The sequence below is a fragment of the Bos indicus genome, chromosome 29 (assembly GCF_029378745.1).
Source record: "Bos indicus isolate NIAB-ARS_2022 breed Sahiwal x Tharparkar chromosome 29, NIAB-ARS_B.indTharparkar_mat_pri_1.0, whole genome shotgun sequence".
In the NCBI taxonomy this organism is placed as follows: Eukaryota; Metazoa; Chordata; class Mammalia; order Artiodactyla; family Bovidae; genus Bos; species Bos indicus.
In genome coordinates, this window is record NC_091788.1 from 48,493,107 (window position 1) to 48,520,070 (window position 26,964).

A 26,964-nucleotide genomic window follows, 5' to 3' on the forward strand; every position below is an offset into this window, starting at 1 on the left:
CCCATCAGGTGGCCAAAGTACTGGAGTTTCAGCCTCAGCATCAGTCCTTCCAGTGAATATTCAGGGTTGATTTCCTTTAGAATTGATTGGTCTGACCACCTCGAAGTTCAAGGGACTCTCAAGAGTCTTCTTCGGCACCACAGTTCAAAAGCATCAATTCTTCAGCGCTCAGCCTTCTTTATAGTCCAACTCTCACATCTGTACATGACCACTGGGAAAACCACAGCTTGGACCAGAAGGACCTTTGTCTGCAAAGTGATGTCTCTTCTTTTTAGTATGGTGTCTAGGTTTATCATAGCTTTTGAAAGCTATGACGAGGGGACATTACTCAGCCTTAAAAAGGAAGAAAATTGTGACACAGCTACAACCTGGATGAACCCGAGCACAGCACAGAGTGAAGTAAGAGAAACGAAAGGGCAGATTCCACGCGATTCCACTCGTAGGACGTCCCCGGAGCTGTCAAGTTCAGAGACAGAAAGCAGATGGTGGGGCTGGGGGAGGGGACGGGGAGTGGGTTGATGGAGACAGAGTGTCAGTCTGGGGAGATGGAAAGTTCTGAAGACAGAGGCGGGCGACACTTGTTCAGCCATGTGAATGCATGGAACAATGCTGAGACGCGTACCTTAACTGCACAGATAAGACGGTCAAACATTCGCTCTGTTTTACTTATCTACCCACAGTGAAGAAGGAATTAGGTTTCCAAGGTGGCGCTCGTGGTAAAGAGCCTGCCTGCCAGTGTAGGAGACATAAGAGATGTGGGTTCCATCCCTGAGTAGGAAAGATCTCTTGGAGGAGGGCATGGCAACCCACTTCAGTATTCTTGCCTGGAAAATGTCATGGACAGAGGAGCCTGGCAGGCTATAGTCCATGGGGTCACAAGAGAGTTGGACTCGACTGAAGCGACTTAGCATGCAAGAAGGAATTAAATCGGAAAAGCCCACTGGGGACATGTGTGTACGTGTGATGCGAGGCCTGCTGCTGTTACACGGCAGTCCCATTGGCGTCCAGTGGGGTGCCACAATCGTCTTGGGGGCTCTGTCAGCAGCTCCCATCCCCATTTCATGGCTCCAACCTGCCCCCTCCAGGCCCCAGGGGAGACCCGCTCTGGGGTACGTGTGACACGGTACCTGCAGACTCTGCCGTGGGGGGTTTGTGCCCAGCTCTGACTGCACCAGCTGTGTCCAGGAGCCTCCTCGCACTTCCTGTGACTCAACTTCCCCTTCTATGACAGGGATGTGTGTTGTGCAAGCTAAGTCTCTTCAGTCGTGACCCTGTGGACTGTAGCCCACCAGGCTCCTCTGCCCATGGGATCCTCCAGGCAAGAATACTGCAGTGGGTTGCCAGTCCCTTCTCCAGGGTATCTTCCAAACCCAGGGATGGACCCTGATTTTCTTATGTCTCCTGCATTTGGCAGGTAGGTTCTTTACCACTAGCACCAGCTGGAAAGCTCGTACGACAGGGATAACCATCCTCAGAGAAGCTGGTGAGGAGCTCTTCCAGCTAAGCACTGAGTGTCTGTGTCTCTGCAGATTCCTACCTTGAAGCCCTAACCCCCCAGTGTGACTGTGTCTGGAGATGGGTCTTTACAAGGTGATTAGTTTAAGTGAGGTTGTGAGGGTGGGGCCCTGATCTGACAGGATTAGCGTCCTTGGCAGAAGAGACAGCCAAGGGCTGTTTCTGTCTCTGTACATGAGAGGAGGACACAGCCGGAAGGGGAGGGAAACCAACCAGGAAGGCAGCTCCCCGGAACCAGGCAGGGCGGCCCCGTGGTCTGGGACGTGCAGCCAGGACTGTGAGAAACAAGTGTCTGCTGTTTAAGCCGCCCCATCTGTGGGGCTTCATTACAGCACCCGGAGCTGGACACCCACCTGCAAAGTGCTCAGCACAGCCCCGGGTCCGGGGTGCACAGTCACAGCTCACTGACCTGGTTGTAGAGGGCGCAGATGTGCAGGGCGGTGTTCCCCGAGGCGTTCTGGGCCCCCATGTCGGCCCCGTAGAAGAGCAGGTGCTCCAGATGCTGCACGTGGCCGTACCTGCAGGCCTGAAACGAGAGTCCACAGCGTGAGCGGGACCGCCTGGGCACACCGGCTCCCCCAGAACTGACGATGTGAGCGGGACTGCCCGGGCACACCTGGCTCCCCCAGGACTGACAGTGTGAGTGGGACCGCCCGGGCACACCAGCTCCCCCAGAACTCATGGTGTGAGTGGGACCGCCCGGGCACACCTGGCTCCCCCAGGACTGACAGTGTGAGCGGGACCGCCCGGGCACACCAGCTCCCCCAGAACTGACGGTGTGAGCGGGACCGCCCGGGCACACCTGGCTCCCCCAGGACTGACCGTGCGGCCGGCACAGCTCACAGCCCACTCCCGCATCTGCACCAGGCCCCCTAGGACAGACCCCAGGGTGGGGAACAGGAGAGGGGCTCGTGACAGGACTGAGGATTGTGTTCAGCTGTTCAACAGAGGGGTGGGTCTGCGTAGGGGCCACCCATTCCTTTCATTTGGACCTGCAGGAGGGGAACCCCAAAGACACCATGGCATGTCTTCGCCCCCTGAACTCAGCAACCGCCCAGGAAACGTGGATCAGGATGCTCCATACCTGGCCTTGCTAATTCAAGCCCCCGGGATCCCAGGATGATGCATGAGGACATCTGTGGGTGTGCGAGGACCTGCTGTGTCCTGGGGAGAGACCCGCCCACCTGACCTGTCCTCCTCTGGGCAGGGGCAGCCCCGCTGAGACTTTAACATGAACCCACCCTGAAGGGGCTCAAGAGGCAGGGGAGGTGGCCCCACAGCGTGATTTACCCTTTTCTGAGCCCTTCTAGGGCTGACGTAAATCCTTCTAGGGATTTATGAGCCAACAGGGTTCTGGGCTCCACCAGATCTGGCTTGGTTTTCCAGAACTTTCACTCTGAGCCTATGTCTTCACGTGCCAACAGAAACCCTGCTCCTCGAGGGGTTCTCATGAGTCACGTGAATACGGGGCCTGAAAAGACCCCCAGTGGTGCTCAGGGACGGGCCAGCCCCCCACCCCCCACAGCAAGCAGGGAGACCTGGCATTGAGACTGCGTAGGGGCGGGGGCCGTTCAGCTCCAGCAGGGGGTCCAGAGGCTGGGGGTGGGTCTCCTGACCCTGGGCAGCAGGTCCTATCCGACTAACCCCACCCCATCCACCAGCACCGCCTGCGCACCCATCAGCGCACAGCGCCGAGGTGGTGAGACCCACTGTCCCTGTGTTGGGGCGAAAATGCAGACAGAGATACGAGAGGCTAAGGAACAGGGTCCTGACCCAGGACTGAGCACACGGAGGGCGGGGAGCGCCAGGCACAGAGCAGACAGCTGGCCCAGCCAGGACGGGCAGCCGCGGTGGGTTGGGGTTGGGCTGGCGCGCAGCTCGTCAGCCCTGCCTTTCTGGTAACTGAGACAGACTGAGCGGAACCTCCACCTCTGTGCTGTGCAAGAGAGAGCGCCGAACCCCACCAATTAACAGAGGAAAGAGGACGGGAGGACGGGGGTCAGTAATCGGATGACCTTAAAAACCCTGAGAAACACCCCACCAATTAACAGAGGAGGGAGGACGGGAGGACGGGGGTCAGTAATCGGATGACCTTAAAAACCCTGAGCAACACCCACGTCCAACCCCAGTGCTGCCGTTTAGAGCAGATCATCACCAGAGATACGGTGGCTTCCACCTGCCTGCCCCACCTTCCCTTTTCAGGGCAACAGCGCCTGCCTCTTCCTCTGGGGCCCCGAGCCGGCTCGCAGAGGCCTGGGGGCCCGCCCCTCCCCACGCCTACAGCACACCCAGAACGTTCGAGCTTCCGGCCATGGGCGTGGGCTGGGGATGCCCAAGTGACTCTAGGGAGCCACGGAGCCGGAGGCTGAAACATTTGTCAGAACAACAGAGAAAATGGAGTTCTCGCTTTCCTCCAGGAGGGTCGGCAAAAAAAGCCACGGAAGCTCAGAGCTGCTGGGGCCACCAACGCAGGGGAAGGGAGAAGTGGGAGCTGAAGGCAGGAGAGAGGAAACAAGACACACACAGACACACACACACACGCGCACACAATAGAGACACACACACACACAGACACACACACACACAATAGACAGACCCACAATAGAGACACACACACACACAGAGACAGGCACAGAGAGAGACACACACACACACACAATAGACAGACCCACAATAGAGACAGACACACACACACACACAGATACAGGCACAGAGACACACACACATACAACAGACAGACCCACAATAGAGACAGACACACACACGCACACAGAGACAGATACAGGCACAGAGAGACACACGGACACAGAGACACAGAGACACACACACAGACATACAGAGACAGATACAGGCACACACACACACACACACACACACACACACACACACAGACGTTGCCAAGGTAATGTCCTGTGAATCCCTCTCAGTGAAGACTCTGCCTGGTCTCTTCAGGATGTAAGCCTAGGTATAATTTTAATTTTCCCCTTATATCAGCTTGAGATTTTTGACCCTCAAATTGAAGGAGCCCTCGCCAAACCACTCTCTCCAAAGGCCTTCCAGGAAGCAAGACTGGACTCGGCTTAACTATCCTACAGTCAGAAGCGAAGAGGCTGCACTGGCATAAAACATACATTTAACGTCACTGCACACCCACCCTCCCCCTTCCGCGGTTAACCTGAAATGGTGACATTTTATGTGACGTCATGGGATCGTGTCTCGCTCTCCTCAACCAAGGGTCACGACATGATCAACGCGAAGAGAGAAAACAGCGCCTCTGACTCTAAGGGCTTCCTTCCCACCCGTGTCTTTCTCAGAGCCCAGTGTCTGAAAACAAGCAAAACCAGAATATTCAGACACGTGCTGGAACAACAACAAACTCCCATAATCGCTTTTCTAAAGGATCATCTTTGCTCATCTCTTCTCTCAAACCACTGGCTGTTATGTGACTCTGGCCACCTGATGTGAAAAACTGACTCATTTGAAAAGACCCTGATGCTGGCAAAGATTGAGGGCAGGAGGAGAAGGGGAAGACAGAGGATGAGACGGTTGGATGGCATCACCAACTCAATGGACATGAGTTTGAGTAAGCTCCGGGAGTTGGTGATGAACAGGGAGGCCTGGCGCACTGCGGTTCACGGAGTCGCAAAGAGTTGGACACGACTGAGCGACTGATCTGAACTGGACTGTTACGCGATAGAAGCCATGTTTGCTGAAGAAGTGGCCTGGCGCGCGGGGAACAGAGGAAGGAATCTGGGCGAGGCGGTGGCCAGAGGGGTGAGCAGACTGGCTGCAGTCAGTGTAGGAGGGTGGCAAGAAACAGGTGAATAAACGAAGGACAACAGGAGCAGGTTTCCCGGTGTCAAGAAGGGAGTCGGTGACGCACCGCAGGAGAAAACGAGAGGAAACTCCTCCGTGGCACTGGAGACGCTCCAGTATGAGCTTTCGGTCTCAGCAGAAAAGCCAGAGAGGGACTGTGTAGGCACTCCTGGACGTGAGTGCACACGCGCCCCTGACTCAGGCCACACATACGCACTGGGGTTTCTGGCTTCGGCAAAAGGCTGGACGAGGGTGGTGGTAACCTACACGGGGAAAATGAGAACTGAAGATCTGGAGAAACGATAAAACAAAATTCCTGTTTTGACCAAAGCAGGCTATCCCATGCTCATGAGACTCCTCCGTGGTGGTGCCACCTAGGTATTTGCATGTGTCAGTTTGGAGTTTCAAGGAGAGCCAGAGTTGAGTCAAGTTATCCAAAGAATAGCAAGGAGAGATAAGAAAGCCTTCCTCAGTGATCAATGCAAAGAAATGGAGGAAAACAACAAAATGGGAAAGACTAGAGATCTCTTCAAGAAAATTAGAGATACCAAGGGAACATTTCATGCAAAGATGGGCTGGATAAAGGACAGAAATGGTATGGACCTAACAGAAGCAGAAGATATTAAGAAGAGGTGGCAAGAATACACAGAAGAACTGTAAAAAAAGACCTTCACGACCCAGATAATCACGATGGTGTGATCACTGACCTAGAGCCAGACATCCTGGAAGGTGAAGTCAAGTGGGCCTTAGAAAGCATCACTACGAACAAAGCTAGTGGAGGTGATGGAATTCCAGTTGAGCAAGTCCAAATCCTGAAAGATGATGCTGTGAAAGTGCTGCACTCAGTATACCAGCATATTTGGAAAACTCAGCAGTGGCCACAGGACTGGAAAAGGTCAGTTTTCATTCCAATCCCAAAAAAAGGCAATGCCAAAGAATGCTTTGTTCAAACTACTGCACAATTACGCTCATCGCACACACTAGTAAAGTAATGCTCCAAATTCTCCAAGCCGGGCTTCAGCAATACGTGAACCGTGAATTTCCTGATGTTCAAGCTGGTTTTAGAAAAGGCAGAGGAACCAGAGATCAAATTGCCAACATCCGCTGGATCATGGAAAAAGCAAGAGAGTTCCAGAAAAACATCTATTTCTGCTTTATTGACTATGCCAAAGCCTTTGACTGTGTGGATCACAATAAACTGTGGAAAATTCTGCAAGAGATGGGAATACCAGACCACCTGACCTGCCTCTTGAGAAGCCTATATGGCAGGTCAGGAAACAACAGTTAGAACTGGACATGGAACAACAGACTGGTTCCAAATAGGAAAAGGAGTACATCAAGACAATATACCCCCCTGCTTATTTAATTTATATGCAGAGTACATCATGAGAGACGCTGGGCTGGGAGAAGCACAAGCTGGAATCAAGACTGCTGGGAGAAATATCAACAACCTCAGATATGCAGATGACACCACCCTTATGGCAGAAAGTGAAGAGGAACTCAAAAGCCTCTTGATGAAAGTGAAAGAGGAGAGTGAAAAAGTTGGCTTAAAGCTCAACATTCAGAAAACGAAGATCATGTCATCCGGTCCCATCACTTCATGGGAAATAGATGGAGAAACAGTGGAAATAGTGTCAGACTTGATTTTTGGGGTCTCCAAAATCACTGCAAATGGTGACTGCAGCCATGAAATTAAAAGACGCTTACTCCTTGGAAGGAAAGTTATGACCAACCTCGATAGCATATTCAAAAGCAGAGACATTACTTTGCAAACAAAGGTCCGTCTAGTCAAGGCTATGGTTTTTCCAGTGGTCACGTATGGATGTGAGAGTTGGAGTGTGAAGAAAGCTGAGCGCTGAAGAATAGATGCTTTTGAACTGTGGTGTTGGAGAAGACTCTTGAGAGTCCCTTGGACTGCAAGGAGATCCAACCAGTCCATTCTGAAGGAGATCAGCCCTGGGATTTCTTTGGAAGGAATGATGCTAAAGCTAAAACTCCAGTACTTTGGCCACCTCATGTGAAGAGTTGACTCATTGGAAAAGACTCTGATGCTGGGAGGGATTGGGGGCAGGAGGAGAAGGGGACGACAGAGGATGAGATGGCTGGATGGCATCACTGACTCGATGGACAAGAGTCTGAGTGAACTCCGGGAGTTGGTGATGGACAGGGAGGCCTGGCGTGCTGTGATTCATGGGGTTGCAGAGTCGGACACGACTGAGCGACTGAACTGAACTGAATGGAATCTGTTGGCAAATGTGGACTGAAATCGTGTGAAATTGTCACTTTTAGTCAAAAATGGCTGAACGACGGTGGTTTCGCTGGTTCAGTCTAAGAGATGATATTTAAACCTGCAGGTCTGAATGCAGTCGCTTAGGAAGAGCATTTACAGGGGAGAGAACAGGGGCAGAGCCTTGGGCACCCACCACTTAGAGGTGGGACAGAAGAGCAGGAGCTTTCCTGGCAGCTCAGCTGTAAAGAGCCCGCCTGCCAACACAGGAGATGCAGGTTCGGTCCAGTGTTCTTGTCTGGGAAATCCCATGGACAGAGGAGCCTGGTGGGTACAGTCCATGGGGTCGCAAAGAGTCAGACATGACTGGGAGACTAAACAAGAACCCCCTCTGAGAGGGCCTGGAGTCAGTAACAGGTCGGGAGCACTGAGCGCACTTACTACCCAGACCTTGGGTTCTAAATACCACTCTGGACTAAAAGAATCGGGACTCCTGACAGAGATGGGTGATTCGAGGGCTGAGGCACGAAAAAACAGGATGAGCCTGGAAAACCTCGCTGAGCCGGAAGGAAAAAGGATGAGGATGGGTGCACAGGACACACGGGCCATCCTGAGGGGCTCCCTGGACCTGAAGCGGGATAACATCAACAGACCTCTTGAAAAACAGAAATCCACGAAACCACGTTACTATAAGTAAGTGAATAAATAAACAGGACGAGAAAGCTCCTTCTGATAACAGAAAGCCAACTAATTGTGAGCAATAAGGATGGGAGTAGGAAAATCTCCACTTAGCAGTTACTTACTTAATTCAGGCAAGAATACCATGCATGCTAAAACGAGCAGGTGAGAGGGAGATGGGGAAACGGGCTTTGTCAAATACTCCCTGACTGCAGAGCGAAGAGGAAACTGCAGTGGAGAGCCTGGCAGATTCCAGGTGAACAGGGGGCCAGAGTGGACATCACCAGTGACGGCAAATGGTCACCACTGCCCCCTGACTGGACCACCAGTAACACAGTTCCCCTCCATGCTGCTGCTGCTGCTAAGTCATGTCAGTCGTGTCCGACTCTGTGCGACCCCATAGACGGCAGCCCACCAGGCCCCGCCGTCCCTGGGATTCTCCAGGCAAGAACACTGGAGTGGGTTGCCATTTCTTTCTCCAATGAGTGAAAGTGAAAAGTGAAAGCGAAGTCGCTCAGTTGTGTCGGACTCTTAGCAACCCCATGGACTGCAGCCCACCAGGCTCCTCCATCCATGGGATTTTCCAGGCAAGAGTACTGGAGTGGGGTGCCAGTGCCTTCTCCGTCCCTTCCATGATTTTCCTGCACAAATGCGCATCATGCATCTTATCACCAGGAAACACTGAGCAAATGCACACCAGGCGACAGGCTCCACACGCCCACCCTGTAACCTTCGGGAGAGGCCCCTGAGAGAACCAAGGGAACACGATGAACTCTGGCAGGCAGAAGGGTTTGTGCGGGGTCCAAGACCGGATCTTTTCACTGTGCATGCCAAGTCACTTCCGTCGTGTCTGACTCTTCGTGACCCTGTGGACTGTAGCCCTCCAGGCTCCTCTGTCCATGGATTCTCCAGGCAAGAATACTGGAGAGGGTTGCCATGCCCTCCTCCAGGGGATCTTCCCGACCCAGGGATTAACCCACATCTCTTAAGTCTCTTTCATCGGCAAGCATGTTCTTTACCACGAGCACAGTCTGGGAAGCCCCACATCCTTTTACTATATTGGTCATTACTGGGACAATGGGAAAAACTCAAATGTGGTCTCTGCGAACATAGAATTCTCTGTATTTGCTTCTGCAAGTCCTCTTTAAGTTTGAAATTAAAATATTCACTCAGTTTTTAAAAAAGAGCAATTAGTACTTGTTTGACAAAAACATCTCAAAGCTATTAGAAATGTGTCTTTCCCCCAAGATAAGTCGTGCTAACTCTTTGTCCCTTATTTGAAAAGGGTGTTGTACTTTCTGGCCACTGGTAGACAGATTAAAAGGGTTGACAGAGGTCAGAAAGTAACTAGAATGTAAAACAGCACCCCCTACACTCATGTAGCGTAACCATTTTCTTCTGAGACGCTTTTTGGAAAATGCATGTGTCTGGGGCTCCATCCCACAACCACTTCCTGCAAATCTCCGGGGCAGGTGCATTTGGAGGAGACTCCCCACAGAATCTGGGGTCTGGGATTCCCTCACCTATGCTGAGCGCCCCCCTTCCCCCATCACTAGCCAAACCCATGAATCGTGTAAATGAGGAAAAAAAGACTGCTCCTTCCTCCAGGCGCTGCACTGCCACCTGCTGGACACCTGCTGTGGTACAGCTACAAGCCTAAATTTACAGCAAGAGGAACAGCGCCCCCCGGGGTTGTGCAGGGCAACCAGAGCAATGCAGAGCTGACTGCACTGCAAACGCTTCTGCTTGGTTCTGTGCCTCAAGCAACCTAAGTCCACACCACACTCAGGCATTTCTCCTACAGCCCGTGCTTTATCAGACAAGCTGGAGATGTGACAGAACAGTCAGCATGCAACACCACAGACAGACCCAGAACACACCCTGCTGTGAGTGCCGTCAGGGAGCATCCAGGAGGCCTGTCCCATCACTGTGGGGTCAGGGGAGCACCAAGGACTTGGAGCCCAGGTCTGAGGGCAAGCAGGTGTCAGCCCAGTGAAGAAGAGGGACGGGAGGGCGTAGTGGCCCGAAACTGTAATTCCCTTAGGGCAAAAGGTTCTCATTTGAAAATGATAAATAATAAACAGCGACCAATAACAAATTAAGACCGAACAGTAAACATCCTTAAGAAAATTGTTGCAGGAAATCAAATGAGATCTGTGTGAAGGCCTGTGAGCAAATGGGTTAGGTGCTCTCTGTCAAGTATCAGAGACAAAACCTTCCTCAGAGACAAAACCAGACAGGGCCAGAGGACACAGGGAGGATGAGCTTGGGGGCGTGGCCAGATGATGATGGGAAAGTGGGGGCGTGGCCAGGTGATAATATGATGGGGGCGTGGCCAGATAATGATGGTGATGGGGGCGTGTTCAGATGATAATGGTGATGGGGCGTGGCCAGGTGATAATGATGTGATGATGGGGGCGTGGCCAGCACTTACTGAGCACTTACTAGATGCCAGGCACTATGGGAAGTGTGTCATTTTACCGTCTCAAGAGCTCCATGAATTGTTACTGAGCCAACTTCAGAGATTTAGTAAAGACGTTCAGAGAGGCTAAACCACTTGCTCAGGTGGCCCAGGCCATGCTGAGGGCGGTCTGCAATCCCAGCCCAGAATAAACTGTACTGACAGCTCAAGGAAGAAATCTCACATCTCCCAAATAGAATCAGACAGAATCAGGGGAGGAGGAGAGTGAGATGCCCCACGTGGGCCAGTCCTGTGGGCACAGCTGCTCATGAAGGTGTGTGTTAACACGAGACTCCTTCACCAAGCAGCTGCCCTCTCGCTGGGCCCTCAGCTCACCAGTAACACATTCTCGAGTCCTGAGATAGCCAACCAACCCCCCGTCACTCAGGTCAGAGCAAGATGCCTGGCGCTGCGCTGGTGGACGTGAAAGTATCAATACTTAGCAAATAAAACTGCACTGAAGTTTGGGCTTCCCTGGTGGCTCAGATGGTAAGGAATCCACCTGCAAGGCAGGAGACCCAGGTTTGACCCCGGGGTCGGGAAGATCCCTTGGAGAGGCAATGGCAACCCACTCCAGTATTCTTGCCTGGAGAATTCCATGGACAGAGGAGCCTGGTGGGCTACAGTCCACACGGTTGCAAAGAATCGGACACAACCGAGCAACTAACACAAGACTGCACTGAAGCCCCCTAATCCAACCTACCAATTGCCTAGGCTGTGGGAATGTACTGGGGTGGTTTTTACTTCTTTATGACTCTTCATATTTTCAAAGAATTCTACGTTGACCAGGTCCTTCTTCAGTAATGAAAAAAATTAGACTAATGTGAACCAAGTTGAAAGGTTTGCAGACATGTCAAAAACGTGTGCTCTTCCAAAATCAGCCTGCAGGGGGCGTGTGTTCCCAGTCGCGAAGCCTGGGGGCTGGCTGTGAAGGCCTCACTTTGCAGGTAAACGTCAGCCTCCTGTCACACAGGCAACCGAGCCGCAGGTAATACCTGGGAGCAGGCGGAAAGGAGCTGTCGGGTGCCACGCAGAGGGGACTGTAGACCCCAGAACCCCGCGGTGCTTCTCCAAGAATCTGGGCGATGCAAACCCGCCTGCCCTCGACTTCCTTCTACCGCCAGGGCACTGTCGCTGGAGGGGTGGCGTACTCCGGGAGCCCTGGAGGCCGGACACAGCACCAGGCTTCCAGTGCGGGGCGCAATGGGAACCTCGGGCAGGTCACCCACCCTCTCTGGGCCTGGCTAACTCGGAGCCCAGCAGGGGTCTGCCAGGGTTGCGGGAGGGGTGTGAAAAGGTGGGGAGGACAGCGTTTGCTGGGTGAACGGGCCCTCCCTGACCGAGGATGATAATCGGGGAGGGAGGGCCGCACTGCGCTGAGTTCCTTGCTCAAGCACCCTGCGCAACCCCTGCTGAAGGTCACGGCTCCAATAAAGCAGGTGCTTCCGCAGGACTCGCGTGGAAAAGAAAGCCGCCACCGGAAGATGGTGTAGGGACCCTGCCGGATGACGCGGGAGCAGGATGTGACGGCCGGGGTTGATGCCTCCGCCTTCCAAACGCACTGCTGGGGGCAGGGCTGCAAACCCCCGAGGCTGGGTGGCCTCTGGTGCCAGATGCTCGGAATCCATGCAGGGGCTCTCAGGGGCCACAAGTATGCGAGGCAGCACCACAGAAGTGAACCTCCACGCCCCCAACCTACACAGTCACCCTCCCTCCAGCGGGGGCAGCCCTCCCAGGAGACAAGCGAGCTTGCCACAAAAGGCATCGGGCTCAGGGTGAGGCCGCCCCAGCCAGGGATGGGGTGGGAAGGGAGAGGGAGGCAGGACGCGGAGCCAGCCTGTGGCCGGATCCCAGCTGAGTGCCCTCTGCAGTTCCGGGTGTCTGATGCTCTGGCATCAGGGGTCTTGCGGGCAATGGAGGGGCTGCCCTGCCAGGGAGAGCTGATTCCTAGAAATGGACAAGGATGCAGCCAGGAGCACAAATGCACAGCCGCCGTGCAGAGTCCTCACCGGCCCTCCTCCATGGGGCGGTCACACTAGGGGCCCCTCACCCTGCCCTAACCACCCAGGGAGGGTCCCAGACAGCTGGGGCAGCTCCTGCGCCCCAGGGCCACTGGGGTCCCTCAGCCTGCTCGTCCGGCCTCACCCGTTCCTTCCCTTGAAAACCACAGTAAAGGCTCTGTTCACAGGCCCCCCCTGCCCTCCCTGCATGGTGGTGCCTGGCAGGCTGTGTCCCTCCTCTAAGGTCTGTGAGTGATAACCATCTTTCACGGGCAGCCATGTCCCGATGGGCTGGCCTCACCAGACCTGAACAGGAAAAAGTTACACTTTAATGGGAGCAGGGGAGAAACGCAGCTTGAGAAGCAGATGCCCACCCAGCACATGGACATAGAGGGTCCCTGGGGAGTCTTCCAAAACACACCGATAAAACTCCGTCTGTGCCAGTGAAGGCCTGAGGTCTGTCCCACCACCCAGGGCACTGGCCCTGCCACCCCGGGGACACAGACTCTGCCCCAGTGTCGTGACCACTTGGGGCAAACGCGCTCCCCCTGCATCCCTCGCTAATCCCACACTTAAGGATGTTATATTCTGAATGCACATTTTTGGAGTTCAAAAAGAAAACTCTGCTAAACAACTGAAATAATGATGTGTAAAGGGTGAGTAAATCCTGGGAGAAAAAGCACGCAGGTGTTTTCCGGTAGGACGTTCTGGTTCCCAGGTCTTATGTGCATTTGGCCCCTGTCACATCCTGGGGCAGCTCAGGCAACAAAGTAAAACTCTTCTGCGGATGCTCCTGTGATGGGTGGGCTGCTCTCGGATGCATCACTGAAAGGAGCATCATGCATGGGGCTGACTTTGCCCAGTTCCTCCTTTGGATGGGCCAGGGGGCCGGGCTGGGGGCTGGGCCTGAGGGGTTGCTGAACCCGGGGGGCACCCCACTTGACCCTGTATCCTTGGACTCACAGCTCAGCCCGGTGTCCTGGGCCAGCGGCTGTTCCGAGGCCCTAAGGGTCGCAAGGAGGATGGGGCACTCTGTCCTTGGTGACAGTGCCCCACCACCCGGCCCTGCACCTCCTCCTTCCTCGCAGGTCACCCAGGGGTGGAATGGCCCCCAGGGCTGCCCTGCCAACAGGGCTGGGACCCCACTGGGAGCTGCTGGCAGAGCCTGAAACTGTCCCCTTTCACATCTTCAGCAAAGTCCACGTGTGATGATGACAGGCTTGGTCTTTTAACGGTCAGCAGGAAGCTGAGGGGGCTTCCCCAGTGAGGCAGCGGTAAAGAATCCGCCTGTCAATCCAGAAGATGCAGGAGACGCAGGTTCAAGCCCTGGGTCAGGAAGATCCCCTACAGAAGGACATGGCAACCCTTTCCAGTGTTCCTGCCTGGAAAATGTGACGGAAAGAGGAACCTGGCGGGCTACAGTCCACGGGGGTCACAAAGAGTCGGACATGACTGAGCACGCACGCACACATGAAGGTGAGGGCCGAGGGCAGCTACGAGCCGAGATGAGCAGACAGACAGAGCGCCACCCACGTCTGGGGGACTGATGGCCTGCCCCAGCCTGGTCACGGCAGGAACTCTCCCAGGTAGATGTGAAGCATGGCCGGGCAGACTTGTGTGTGCGAGTGAGCATGTGTGGATCTGTGATCTTTGTTCACATCTATCTGTCTCACCGGCCCCGCCACATGGCCGTAAGACCCACAGGATGGGGCATCACTATTCACCACTGGGCTCAGTGTCCAGGACACTGAGCAGGCCTGGCAGGTACGACACAGGAGGTGACACCCATGCCAGGGTGGGGAGTGGTCTGCGGTGTGGCTGGAAAGCCAGGGCCCTGGGCTCAGGGGCTCACGGTGGCTGCCTGGCACCCAAACGCCACGGCCCGGGAGTGGTTACGGAAAACTCCGATTCCGTGACACTCAGCGTCTAGGTCCCGAGCGCGTCGGGGTCTCCAGCATCTGTCTGCTTCACTGAGTTAAAGGAGGCAGACCCCCGGAGCATGATCCTCTCCTAGGGGGCCAGACGTCCCGCAATCGGCAAAGCCCCCAGCCAAGGCCACCGGAGCCTCCGCCCACCCCTCAGCTCCGCCCATCGCCCCCCGGCCTCCCAGGCCCCTCTCTCCCCTATAACTGACCCTCTGGCCATCAAGAGACACCCGTGCCTCCTCCAGGGGCAAGCGGGTCACAGGACAAGACCCACGGCTCCCCTGAGAACGCGGTGTTTTCACAGGACGAATCCAAACCCAAAAGAGACAGCAGCTCAGAAGGCGGTGTCTGCTGAGGGGGATCTCGGATGCGGTCTTCCCTCCCTCCTGCTACCCGCCCCCACCTCCCAGGGGATGTGACCCCAGCGTCCCAGAGGCCCTCGGCGAGAGGCCCGCATCCGTACTTCACCTCCTCCAGGCCCGGGAAGCCTCCAGCACACGGGTGCCTGAGGGCAGCCCACCCCACCTGCCCGGGCCTGCCGCGCCCACTGGGAGCTCTAGTGCCAGGACTGTAACCCCCAGCCCGAAGGCCAGGTGCCCAGTGACAACACTGCCAGGGGAGGGGTGACTCCTCCCGGAACCTTCCACAGTGAAGCCCTGGAGACCCAGAGTCGGTCACTGGCGAGGTCCATGCTGGGTCCTCCCTCCCCTATCCCTCATGTCCCCTGAGCAGCTCAGCCCCCTCCTGCCCCCGCCCAGAAAAATGCCATCCACAGCCCAGCGTTACTGCGGACAATCGTGGCCCTCGGCTCCTACGGACTCTGCAAACACAGCAACGCGGGTTTCGGGGTTGTTTGCAGCCTTGCTGGGGGAGCTGCGGGGCCCAGGTCATGACATTCCCGGCAGAAGCAACTGTTTCGGCTAAGAGGGCAAAGAAGGAAGGTTGGACCTTTCTGGAAAACATTGGGTCTTGCCCGCATTCCATCCTTTCTACTGCCTGAGGGTGTGGGAGGCCCTACTGAGCCCACTTCACAGATGAGCAAACGGAGGCCTGGTGAGCAGGGTTGCAGAGGCCCACCACCCCCGACTCACACCACAGAAGGGAACCGGGTGCTCCTCCAGACTGCACGGACGCACCAGAACTGAACGCTAGGCACGCCAGGCTGGGGTGGGCCCACCTCGGCACCTCCGCACCCCTCCGCCGGCAGTGGGTGGGTACGTCAACCTGCTGAGATGAGCAGGTGTGTAAGGCGAGGGTGTCGAAGGGAAAGACAGGTAGCCTGAGAAGCAGCGAAAGTCACTGCAATGTAAAGGCCGAGTGTGAGAACATCAGAGCCTCTTCCCTGACCTCCTGGCTGGATATCCCTATCCCTCTCTCCCAAACCCCCTCCATCTGCAGGGAAGCCCTCACTTCCACCCCTGCGCCACTGGGCTCTGATTGGCTGGTTCTGGAGGGACTCAGCCAATGGGAGGGCGGGAGGACGGAGCGGCAGGTACCTCTTCTGCGTATCCTCCGTGACTCTGCCCAGCTCTCGGCGCCCTCCCCCGCGGGCGAACACAGTCTCCTCTCCGTGCCCTCTGTCCACTATAGACGACTCATCGGAGCCACGACGTGGATTCTGTTTCTGCCACGACCGCAGCCGACACTCCCCCAGCCCCGCTACTACAGGGGGATCTCAGAAACGTGTGCCTCATGCAAGGACATCGGGCCCTTTGCCGGGTCACCCACACTCAGAAAGGCCCTGGTCCCAGGCTCTGTAGGGAGCCCAGTGGGGGGCACCCGGAGCTCCCATGGCTCCTATGGAGGGGCGCTCGCCCAGCACCCCAGCCCCGCCCACCGGCTGGCAGGTGAGGGCAGCCCCGCACACCTGGTGGATTTCGTGCCAGCCGTTCTCGTCTTTGCAGCTCACGGCCGCATGCTCGTGGAGCAGCAGCTCACAGCAGCAGGGGTCGCCCCCGACCACCGCCGTATGATACAATGGGGTCAGGCCGTAGCTGTCCTTATAATCCGGGGATGCGCCAAGCTCCAAGAGGGTCTGAAAAAAAACAAAACACACCAAACGTGAGGTCACTGGTCTCATGGCCCCTTCTACAGGAGGGAATCAATCAAGAAGGAAGAGGAGGGTCATGCTCCCCACTCCCAGGCCAAGGTGACCATTAGCCCCAGGTTCCCGTACTTTTCCTGGCCTCGTGGAACTGAAATAGCATCTGGTGCCAGGCACACGCACAGGCTTACACACCCGGGGGATGGAGGCGCTCTGCACAGGTGGCCCTCGGGCACTACCTGCGGCCCGGCTGACCCCTGCGGACCAGTGGAGAGTAAGGGGGGAGATGACATTTGCAGGAAAGAGTTGTACCATTGAACCTAAAGGTACAGTGTAAACCATCTCTGTGTGCGTCCTGCAGGGGGCGAAATGAGCCAGAGTCGTCATAAACACTTGATTTCCAAGGAAGCCAGCTGAACAAGGGCAGCCGCTATGAAGTTAAGGAATCTGCTTTATAGAAGAGCACCATGTGTGGGTCTTCCGCCCCCAGCAGTGGGTCCCCTCCCCTCCTCGTCCTGACAGAGAGAGGGCTGGGGGCCTGAGCCCCGCTGTCCTGCGCTCCACGGCATGGCACAGAGCCTGGGCTGGTAGAGCGTGCCTGAATAACCGTGTGGGGAGTGAGATGGGGCTGAGGCCCACCCCCTGCCCCCACCAGCATCGGCTCCCCCTTTCTATGGAGGGAGGTGGGTTTGAGCTGAAAATATAAGCCCTTCGGCTGAAACAAGGGAAAGATCACTTTTTGTGATCAGCTTGCACTTCCAAGCTCCAGTGGGAACACAACTTTGGGGTTACCCTGGGGTGGCTATTGTGGGACAGGAAGGGGTTCAGGGCAGACACAGGGGGTCAGGCGAGGGGCGGCCCCGTGTGAGATGGGCCCTGAGTTACCTTCAGGGCCAGCAGGTTCCTGGTGCGGGCGGCTTTGTGCAAGGCTGTCATTCCATCCTTGGCACGGAAGTCTAGGTGGGCTCCGCCGTTCCGGAGGGCCTTGATAATCTCCTCGGGGTCGTCCAGCTGAGCGGCCAAGGTCAGGGGAGTCTCTAGGGGCCCGAACACACATGCGTTAGAACCAGCCAGGTCAGATCATCCCCACGGCCAAGTTCAAACATCCCAAAGAGCTCGACAAACTGATTCCCCCAGAGTAACATGGCCCCCACCCACCTGCCGACCCCAACCATCTACACAGTTCCAGCCTGGCTCTGGCAACCCTAGAGATGATGGCGGGGACTCTCGGGGTCACGTGCAAACCAAAACGGGAGGAGAGGCAACATTCAACGTCGTGGCTTCGTGGGCCCTGAGCCTGAGAAGCGGCCTCTGCCGCCTCTGCCCTCGGCACAGAGAATCCCACAGCCCCAGCCGACGCCTCCCTACAGGAGGAACCATAGGTCAGGTAGGGCTGCAGGTGAAGATGCAAAGGAAGGGACTTCCCTGCAGTCCAGTGGTTAAGACTCCACACTTCCACTGCTGGAGTCGCGGGTGCAATCATTGGTCGGGGAACTAAGATCCCACGTGAGGCAGGGTGCCGCCAGAAAGTAAAAAATAAATCAGTAAAAACAAAATTAAAAGACTGGAAAGGCAGACGCCCGCCCTTCTCATGTCAGTTTCACAACTTCTACAGGCACCTTGGGAGATGCCAGGGGTTGAGCTGAAGGGAAACAAACGTGGGTTAAGACACAAGCTCGTGCCCCCCAGGGGTCTCCACTGAGCCAGCACAGAGACCCCGACCGTCATCGTGATGGAAGGGGACCAATGCAAACAAGGACCAATCTACAAAGCCCGGGGACAGAAGGCTGAAGTCCGCCTGCGTGGGGACAAGGGTCAGGAAGGGGCCCCACACTGGGCAGGTGGGCCAGTCTGCGGGGGCTGTGGCTGAGGACGAGTCTCTGTCATCAGACGGCTCTGCTCAGCGTCCCTCGAGTTCCTGCCATCACCCCTGTCGAGCGGACTGCATGACTCTGATGTGGCTAATTAGAGAGGCTCTTAACTTACAGTAAAGGGCAAAGAGTAATATGACAACACGCAGGTTCCCCTGAAACACTGATAGCTAATAATGAGTCGTTCTAGCCTTGAGCAAGTTTGGAGAGTAAGAGAAGTGGGTTATCACCCAGAGGCAGAATTCCCTTCGGACCGCCTGTCACCGTCACAGCACCCTGAGAAAATGCAACTTCATCACAAATTCAGATTGATGACTCCCTTCTATTTGTAATTCCGACACTGATCTATCCACAAATGGGCTTTGTCTGGGGGGCTTTTAAAATGCACTGCTGGAATCCCTCTGTGCCTTGATTTTTCGTGGTGAGACCCATGGGTTTAACCTCCTCCTTGTAACTTGTCTGCAGCAGGTAGACACACCCCAGAGTGCGTGAACACACAACTTATGTGTTGTCTTCCGAGGGAAATGGTATGACGCTCACAAATGCCACAGATGCATCCTTGCTGTAAATCTACCAGAGGCACCCTCACAAGCAGAGATATTTAAACGAAGGAGTTTTCTAGGACAACTAAAGGACCGTGGAGACAGTGGGAACATTCCCTACACAAAAAACATCAGCAAGGCAAGAAAGTCAGGACTTGGAAAGGGTGTTGGGGATGCACACCGGCTGGGATCAGGGGCAGCGGTGTGGATACAGGGCCGACAGGCAGAGAGAGACTCAGAGAGAGACCCCCAGCCACCCGAGACGGGAGAGGAAGGCCCAGGCCCTCACGGCCTCACCCCAGCCATGCCCGAGGGTCTGCCTTCCTGGCAGAGAAAGGACGCTGCAGGAGGGTGTGGGTGACCCGGGAAGGGCGTAAGGATGGGGTCGTCAGGAGCCGCCGGCAGCCACCCTCCAAAGTCAAGCCTCTTACAGCAGCTCCTCGTGTGTGATGTGAGTGCACATCTGTGCTGACGGAGCCCAGGGCAAGGTCAACCTTCCAATCGGCTCGGGTTTTCCTTTCTTGCTGACGGTCTGCGCTTGGCCGACGCCAAAGCCAGGCGGTCCAAAGGAGAAAGTTTTTGTTTCTGCGACACTGTTTTCACAGCTGACAACCTCAATGTCGCTTTACACGGAGAACACTGTCTAAGAGGGAGGTGCTGGTAAATGGTGACGTTCCACATTACAGAGCCCTCTGGCCCGGCCGCCCCCGGGGGCCAGCGCTGGGCACGCAGGCAGGTGGAGGGGAGCAGACACCCCGTCAGGGGCTGCGTGCCTCCTGCACGAGACGGGACCTCAGCCCTTGGATGCCTTTCAGGGACACTGAGTGACACGTGGCTGTGTCCTAAGAATTTCAGAGGCCCTTCCTCACCAACTGACACTGTAGACTCAGCATGCTCAGACCCAGCCAGGACCCGCCCTGGCGAGGTCAGGAGAGCCCCCAGCTTAGGCTCCCGTTCCGGAAGGGGGCGTCCAGTGAGACCCCACGAGGGTGGATGGGAGCAGCAAGTAGGTGCTCGTCAACCAGCCCACTCGTGTAGCCCTTACAGGACTGCGCTACTAATGGAGGAACGTGCATGCGGCCCTTACATGACTGCACTGTAACCGGGTATTGTGATCCCGCCTCCAGCACGCTTGGGAACGGCAATCAACTGGCACCCTAGTTTAAAATATTTCTGCTTTGGCGTTTTGAAATTTTCTAAGTTTTAAAAAATGCACCGGAACCTCCATGAATACAACCTCCCAGGGGACCAGTCTCTCTCATCTTTGGAGGTGACTTTGAAGACAGCATCCCCTCTAAACCCACAAACTGCCTGACGGGATTCTGGCTCCAGGAATGACCAGGACGCGCTTTGAAAGGCAGGTTCTCGGCCGTAAGCATGGGAGGCGCCCACAAGCCCAGGAGGAGGACACCAACTACAGGCCTTCTGGTCCGTCTGGAGGTGGGGGAGGCCCGGCGGGTGGAAGGCAGGCGGCAGGACGCTGTGCAGGCACAGGACAGCTGCCAACCCCTGCAGCTGGGAGTGTGCGCCACCCCCGGTTCAGGGGGCACAGCCAGGACCTCAGAAGGATGGGAGCCTGGAGAGAACCTCCCACAGGGGCAGCGCTGCCCAGCTCTGCTCCCCAAAAGCCTGGGCAGCCTCCAGCGTGTGTCCCAAACCTTCCGGGCCTCAGTTTCCACACCTGTGTTACTGCTGTTTGGTCACCAAGTCATGTCTGAATCTTGGCCATCCCAAGGACTGTAGCCCACCAGGGTCCTTTGTCAATGGGATTTCCCAGGCCAGAATGCTGGAATGGCTTGCCATTTCCTCCTCCAGGGGATCTTCCTAACCCAGGGATCCTCGAACCTGCATCTCCTGGTTGGCAGGCAGATTCTTTACCAGTGAGCCACCTGGGAAGCCCTCCTACACCGATATGACGGGAATCAAAGTAGGACCAGCACCTCGTGGGGCTCTGGGAGGATCAGAGGCCACATCTGATGCTAGGGCAGCGCTTGGCCCACAGTCAGAGTTTCTCCAGGGGATTTGGCTAGAAATGGGTTTTATTTTATTATTGTTTGACAAACATAGACAGCATATTAAAAGCAGAGACATCACTTTGCCAACAAAGGTCCATCTCGTCAAAGCTATGGTTTTTCCAGTAGTCAGGTATGGATGTGAGAGCTGGACCATAATGAAGGCTGAGCACCAAAGAACTTATGCTTTCAAACTGTGGTGTTGGAGAAGACTCTTGTGAGTCCCCTGGACTGCAAGGAGATCAAATCAGTCAATGCTAAAGGAAATCAACCCTGAATATTCATTGGAGGGACTGATGTTAAAGCTGAAGCTCCAATACTTTGGCCACCTGATGGGAAGAGCCAGCTCAGTGGAAAAGACCCTGATGCTGGGAAAGATTGAAGGCAGGAGGAGAAGGGGGCAAGAGAGGATGCGATGGTTGGATGGCATCACCGACTCAATGGACATGACTTTGAGTAAACTCCAGGAGATGGTGAAGGACAGGGAAGCCTGGCATGCTGCAAGCCTGGCATGCTGAAGGACAGGGAAGCCTGGCAAAGAGATGGACACGACTGAGCAACTGAACAACAGTGTTTTTTTTTTTTTTTTCCAGTATTTTTTAAAACCTATGCAATGCCTTTATTGTTATATAATCATAAAAGTAATTTCTAAAATGACCCATGAAGCCAATGCTTATTCCACGTCCCCCCGCCCCCTGGACAGGCACAAAGCCCAGGAGACTTTGTTTCTTTTCTCAGCAAGAGACAGTCATGGTGTCCCAGGACACAGACCAAGTGAAACAAACATTCCCAGACCTAGTTAGTGATCCGCCCTGGGGGGGACAGCAGATGCCCCAGGGGGGAGGACCAGGTGTGTCTCCTCGAACTCCCACAGGACAGATGGCTACACAGACAGGCAGGGAGGTGGATGGACAGGTAGGTGGGTACGTCTGAGAGTGGGAGGGAGGGATGGGTGAAGCAAAGTGCCGGCCGATGGTATACAGACAGAGATGCCACGCACGTGCACAGCTAAGAATGAGCTGAACAGAACAACAGAGGACTAGTATTTGGTCTCAGGGTAGACTGAGGGAACATTAACCATGCACTCAATCTACCTTTGTAAATAATTAACCCATCACTGAATATAAAACCCATTACTGAGTTACTCCTAATTGGGAAATCACGCCCACCTCATTCCATGGCCCGTTTGCCTCATGCAGAGCAACAAAGGCCAGCAAAGCCTGACCTTGGGGTGGAACCACTGAGTTCCAGCCTGGGCTCAGCTACGACTTTGATAGAAACCTTGACCCCTACAGGCCGTGGGTTCCCCACGTGTTTTGCAAAGCTCCGCCCACGCGAAGGGTCACAGGAAGCCATGGCTTTGAACATGCTCCACCTGAGGGAGCAAAGGATCCACAATGACAGGACAGGTAAGAACCACGGTGCCAGTTTAACCTGGAAATTGAGTCCCCGAAACACTCGCAAGAGAGACAGTATTCCAGTGGACTCGGGGCTTCTGCCTTCACTCACGCTCATACAACCTCACTTTCCTAAAACAATGCATTTGGTTAAAACTCGCATCTCTAAAACACAACACATCCCTTCTAAGACACGCTGAAATTTTGCCACCCAAATGCACAACTGCGGACAATAACCCAGGACACCTTCCCATCTGAGACTGTGGCTGCCAAACCCGGGGAGAAGTAGCCTAGAATGTTCTAGAAGTCCCCACAATGCAGGTGTCTCCTTGGAAGGGGAGACCTGAGAAACTTATACAATCAAAAAAGCAAAGAGTTGGGGGCAATACTCCTGGCCTTGCCCTTCTGCCCGTATCTCTCCTCCACATCAGCAAAATTCTACACGGCCCCAAAGTCACAACATCACAGGGGGACGTGTCCACATTTCTGTGATGAATCCGGGGACCTCAGCGACTCCTCAAAACTCCCCAGGACCAGAGAGAGGAAACGTGGCAGGGAGCCCTTGCTCATCACCTAGAGCAACGGTTCTCAGACTTTGCAGGCATGCGCATCACTCAGAAGGCTCATTAATGCAAAGGGTACTGGCTCCGCTCCCAGAAATGGTGCGAGGGGACTGAAGGGCTGAGAAACCGCAGCCCCAGGAGTGACGCTGGTGGGCCAAGGGCACGCTCTGCTAGAGGACACAGCTTCCCAGACCCAGCTCCACAGCGACATCATGGGTTCCCACCTCAGACACTAGTGCATGACCCAAGGATCAGGGTGGTACAACCTCCCCAGGTGGCTTTTAACCTGCAGCTGAGTCTGAGACCCTCTGCTCTGAACTCCCATTAACTGCCAAACACTGGAAGCAACCAAAACGTCCTTCGGGAGGTGGACAGGATAAACAAAACTGGAAAATCTGTACAGCGAATTATTATTTAGTGACTAAAAAGAAAAGTGTATCAAGTCCTAAAAAGATACAGCTCAACCTTATATGTGTGCGTTGCTAAGCAAAAGGAGCCAGTCTGAAAAAGCTACGTGCTGCATGATTCCAATTACAAGACATTCTGGAAAACTCAAAACTATGAGGATGTTAAACCAATCAGTGGTTGCCAGGGGTTCTAAAGAGAGGCAGGACTGAACTGACAAAAAGCACAGGGGATTTTTTTTTTTTAAGTTGCAAAACCATTCTGTATGTTTCTGTAATGGTGAATACGAGACTCAAACATCTGTCAAAAGCATAAACTCTACAAAGAGGGATGCTCAAGGTATGCAAAATTTTAAAATAAAGTTTAAAAGTTCATTTAGGAGATGTGGGATCCCAGGATGGAATGCAGACTGTGACAAAAGAGTCTAATTGTATTAAAAATGTAAAAAACAACGTCACTGGAGGAGGGAGGGGAATAAACTGCTGACCTCAGGTAACTGCGGGAGTGAGCAAAGGCAGAAGAAGCCACGCAAGCACAGCTCTCTAGTGGATGAAGCTGTCTCCCACTGTGGGTGCAGGTCAACAACCCGGGAACCACTACATCTCTACTCTGGAAAAGGGCTGAGAACAGAGCCGGGTTTCTCACTGTCTGCAGGGGCTGTTACAGAAAAGCAAGGGGTGCGGACTGGAATGACCCTCATGGTGAGCGATGAGGACTGGGGACATCAGTATGGATCAGGGTTGGTTTACTCTAGATTCAGATGGGTACACATGGAAACTGGCCTGCATCTATTCACACACAAGTGCGCACACACGTATCTCCTTGCTCCTTCCTCTGAGAAAGTGCACAAGCAACAACTCCCCAGAGGCAATGAGCACACCCAGCGCCCAGATCTTGGTCTCTAAGACCAGCCCCCCAGGACGGCTGAAGGAACAGCAGATTGCATGACTAGAGCAGGAAACACTCAGGATGAGCCTGGAACACCTTCCGGTGCCCAGAAGCAAGAAAGTGGTGTGAGAAGAAGAGGAAGAAGGAGAAGGAAGAGGAGAGGGGCGGGGGCAGGAGGGAGGAGGAGAAAGAGAAGAAGAATCCACGTGGACATAGGAGCCAAATGCAAGAGCCCCCAGCGGTCAAGGCTGGAGCCATCTGAACAACAAAATATATAAGGTAGCATCGTGCGCGCGTGCGTGTCTGACTCTTTGCAACCCCATGGACTGCCAGGCTCCTCATTCCATAGGGTTGTCCAGGCACGAACACTGGAGTGGGTTACCATGCCCTCCTCCAGGGGCCCTTCCCGACCCAGGGACAGAACCCACATCGCTTATGTCTCCTGCACTGGCAGGCCAGTTCTTTAGCACACACACCACCGGGGAAGCCCAAGTGGTATCATATTATAACTCAAATTTAAATTAAATATCCATGCGTCCACACTGGTAAAAATAAATGAATGGGAGAGAGGAGACAAATTTCATCTGCTGAAGAATTCCAAGTAGTTTATGGAGTTCACTCTGCCCAGGAGGAGGCGGAGCAGAACTCCTCATCTGTGAGTGTGGGCGGGGCTCAGTAATTCTCCAGAAGACAGTGGATAAAGGAGGAAAAAGAGGAACCACAGCAGAGAAGCCTGAGTGCACAGCTCAGCCAGGGGAGCAAGGTCCACATCCCAGTGATGAGCGTCCCTCGATACAATGTGATGAAAAGGGGTCCACCTCTGCAACCCTTCCTCCCAAACCTATGTGCCCCCGTGTAATCACGACAGAGGGACATGCACAAAACATCTGACCGGTTCTCCTCCAGGTGGCCAAGGTCATCGAAAACAAGGAAAGCCCTGCAAAGCATCATAAGCAAGGGGGCCTACAGAGACAGGAGGACCGGCTGTCACGAGGGATCCGGAAACGGAAAGAGGATATTCAGTAACTACCAAGGAAAGATGAGCGACGTACGGGTCTCACTTTGTGAGACCACCTATGGGCCTTTCTGAAACCCGCGGGTTACAAACAAGAAAAAGTGGGCAAGGATCGCATGCGCCACAGCAGCTCTCGCCTAAACGCAGGTCTCTCTGAACCAGAAACCGCACCTGAGAAGCCACAGGCACCGATGTCTTCGGGGTCACGGCTCAGTGGCCCTCAGGCGGCCTCCGTCGGCACCGGTACCTGGCACATCTCGGACCCTCTGCGGACCGACGTTTACGAGGCCCCAGGACCGCGTCCTCAAGGTGCTGTTACTTCTGGGGAATTTCACTGGACTCATTCAGGGGTGAGGACGAGACAGCAGCATACAGACCGAAGGGCCACCGTCGTTAAAGCCCGAGGCAACTTCTAATTGGGCCGTGCGGGAGCTGGGCAGGGGCGCGTGGCAGCGCCGGGCACGTCTTGGCCCAGATGATGAGTTACCACCGCATGGAAGCGAATGTCATCACCGGAGCTCAGAAATGCGGCCGGGACTCACCGCGGGGGCTCTGCAAAACCAGCCCAATCAATGCATATTCAATTTGTACTTCTCATCAAGATTCTTCCAGGGCTGAGAGACGTTTCTAGCTTTATTACGGCCCTGTCTTTGCTGTGCCTGGGCTAACTTTCAAGTCTGGGAAGACAGCACAAAATAAAAGCCCTAAGTTTTGCTCCACCTGTTAGTTTCACTTCCTTTTCAGGGCTCGAAACACCATCCGTCTCGTCCCAGAGGTTCCCACCAAAGCAGGAGATGAGCCAAGACCCCACTGGACGAGTCTGTTTCTTTAGGCTACTCTCACTGTTACCTAATCAAATTTCCATCCGAACGGGGACTAGACGGTCGGAATAACCCAGGCTGCTTTGTTTTAATGGACAGGCTGCTCCTCCGGGATTTATTTATCTCTGGTGCGTCCCTTAGTCCAGAAGTGCCGTTCTGCCCCGCGCAGGGCCCACGCTCAGCCCGGGGGCGCCCCCAGGACACGCACCCCACGTGCAGGGATGCAGCACGCGCGTTGTGAGCCTCTCTGCGCTTCCTGTGCTTGGGAAGGAAGCCGCTTCCAGCTCTCTGCTCTGGGAGTGAAGTCTGGTTCTCAGTCTGACTCTGCCTCTTGGTGGCTGGCTTTTGAGGAAGTCATAGATCTCAGCTAGGAGCCGCCAGGACACAGGCTCACCCTGGGATCATCAGAGCTGCGGAGGACGACTGCCCAGCATCTGGAATAAAGCGGGGGTGGGGGGGCAGCTCTGCCTCCCCCGGGCTGCAGTGGATGACTTGCTCCGGGAGCTCAAAGACTCTACTTAGGGCCCACGCTCTGGAGCCCGTCCTCCACAACGAGAGAAGCCGCTGTAACGGGAAGCCCACACACCCCAGCGGGAGAGCAGCCCCCACTCACGGCAACCGGGGAAAGTCCACGCGCAGCAACGAAGACCCAGCACAGCGGAAATTAAATAAAGAAGTAATTTTTTTTTAATGGCCCTAAGACCACTGACTTAAAAAAAAAACAAAACCCAGAGTGTTTGATCACTGTCAGATTTGTCCACACGGAGCCTGCACGGATGTTCAC

The 26,964-nt window shown here is 54.9% G+C and overlaps 1 protein-coding gene across 2 annotated transcripts in view; it reads right to left on the reverse strand.

The window, feature by feature from the left end:
- SHANK2 (SH3 and multiple ankyrin repeat domains 2) overlaps positions 1 to 26,964 on the reverse strand; it is a 561,657-nt gene that overhangs the window by 411,533 nt on the left and 123,160 nt on the right. For both annotated transcript variants that reach the window (XM_070782471.1, XM_070782472.1), the window contains exons 7-9: positions 17,552 to 17,703; positions 16,490 to 16,657; positions 1,925 to 2,041 (exon numbers count right to left, since the gene is read on the reverse strand). In XM_070782471.1, coding sequence (XP_070638572.1) covers positions 1,925 to 2,041; positions 16,490 to 16,657; positions 17,552 to 17,703 — 437 coding nt within the window. The remainder of the gene's footprint in view (positions 1 to 1,924; positions 2,042 to 16,489; positions 16,658 to 17,551; positions 17,704 to 26,964) is intronic.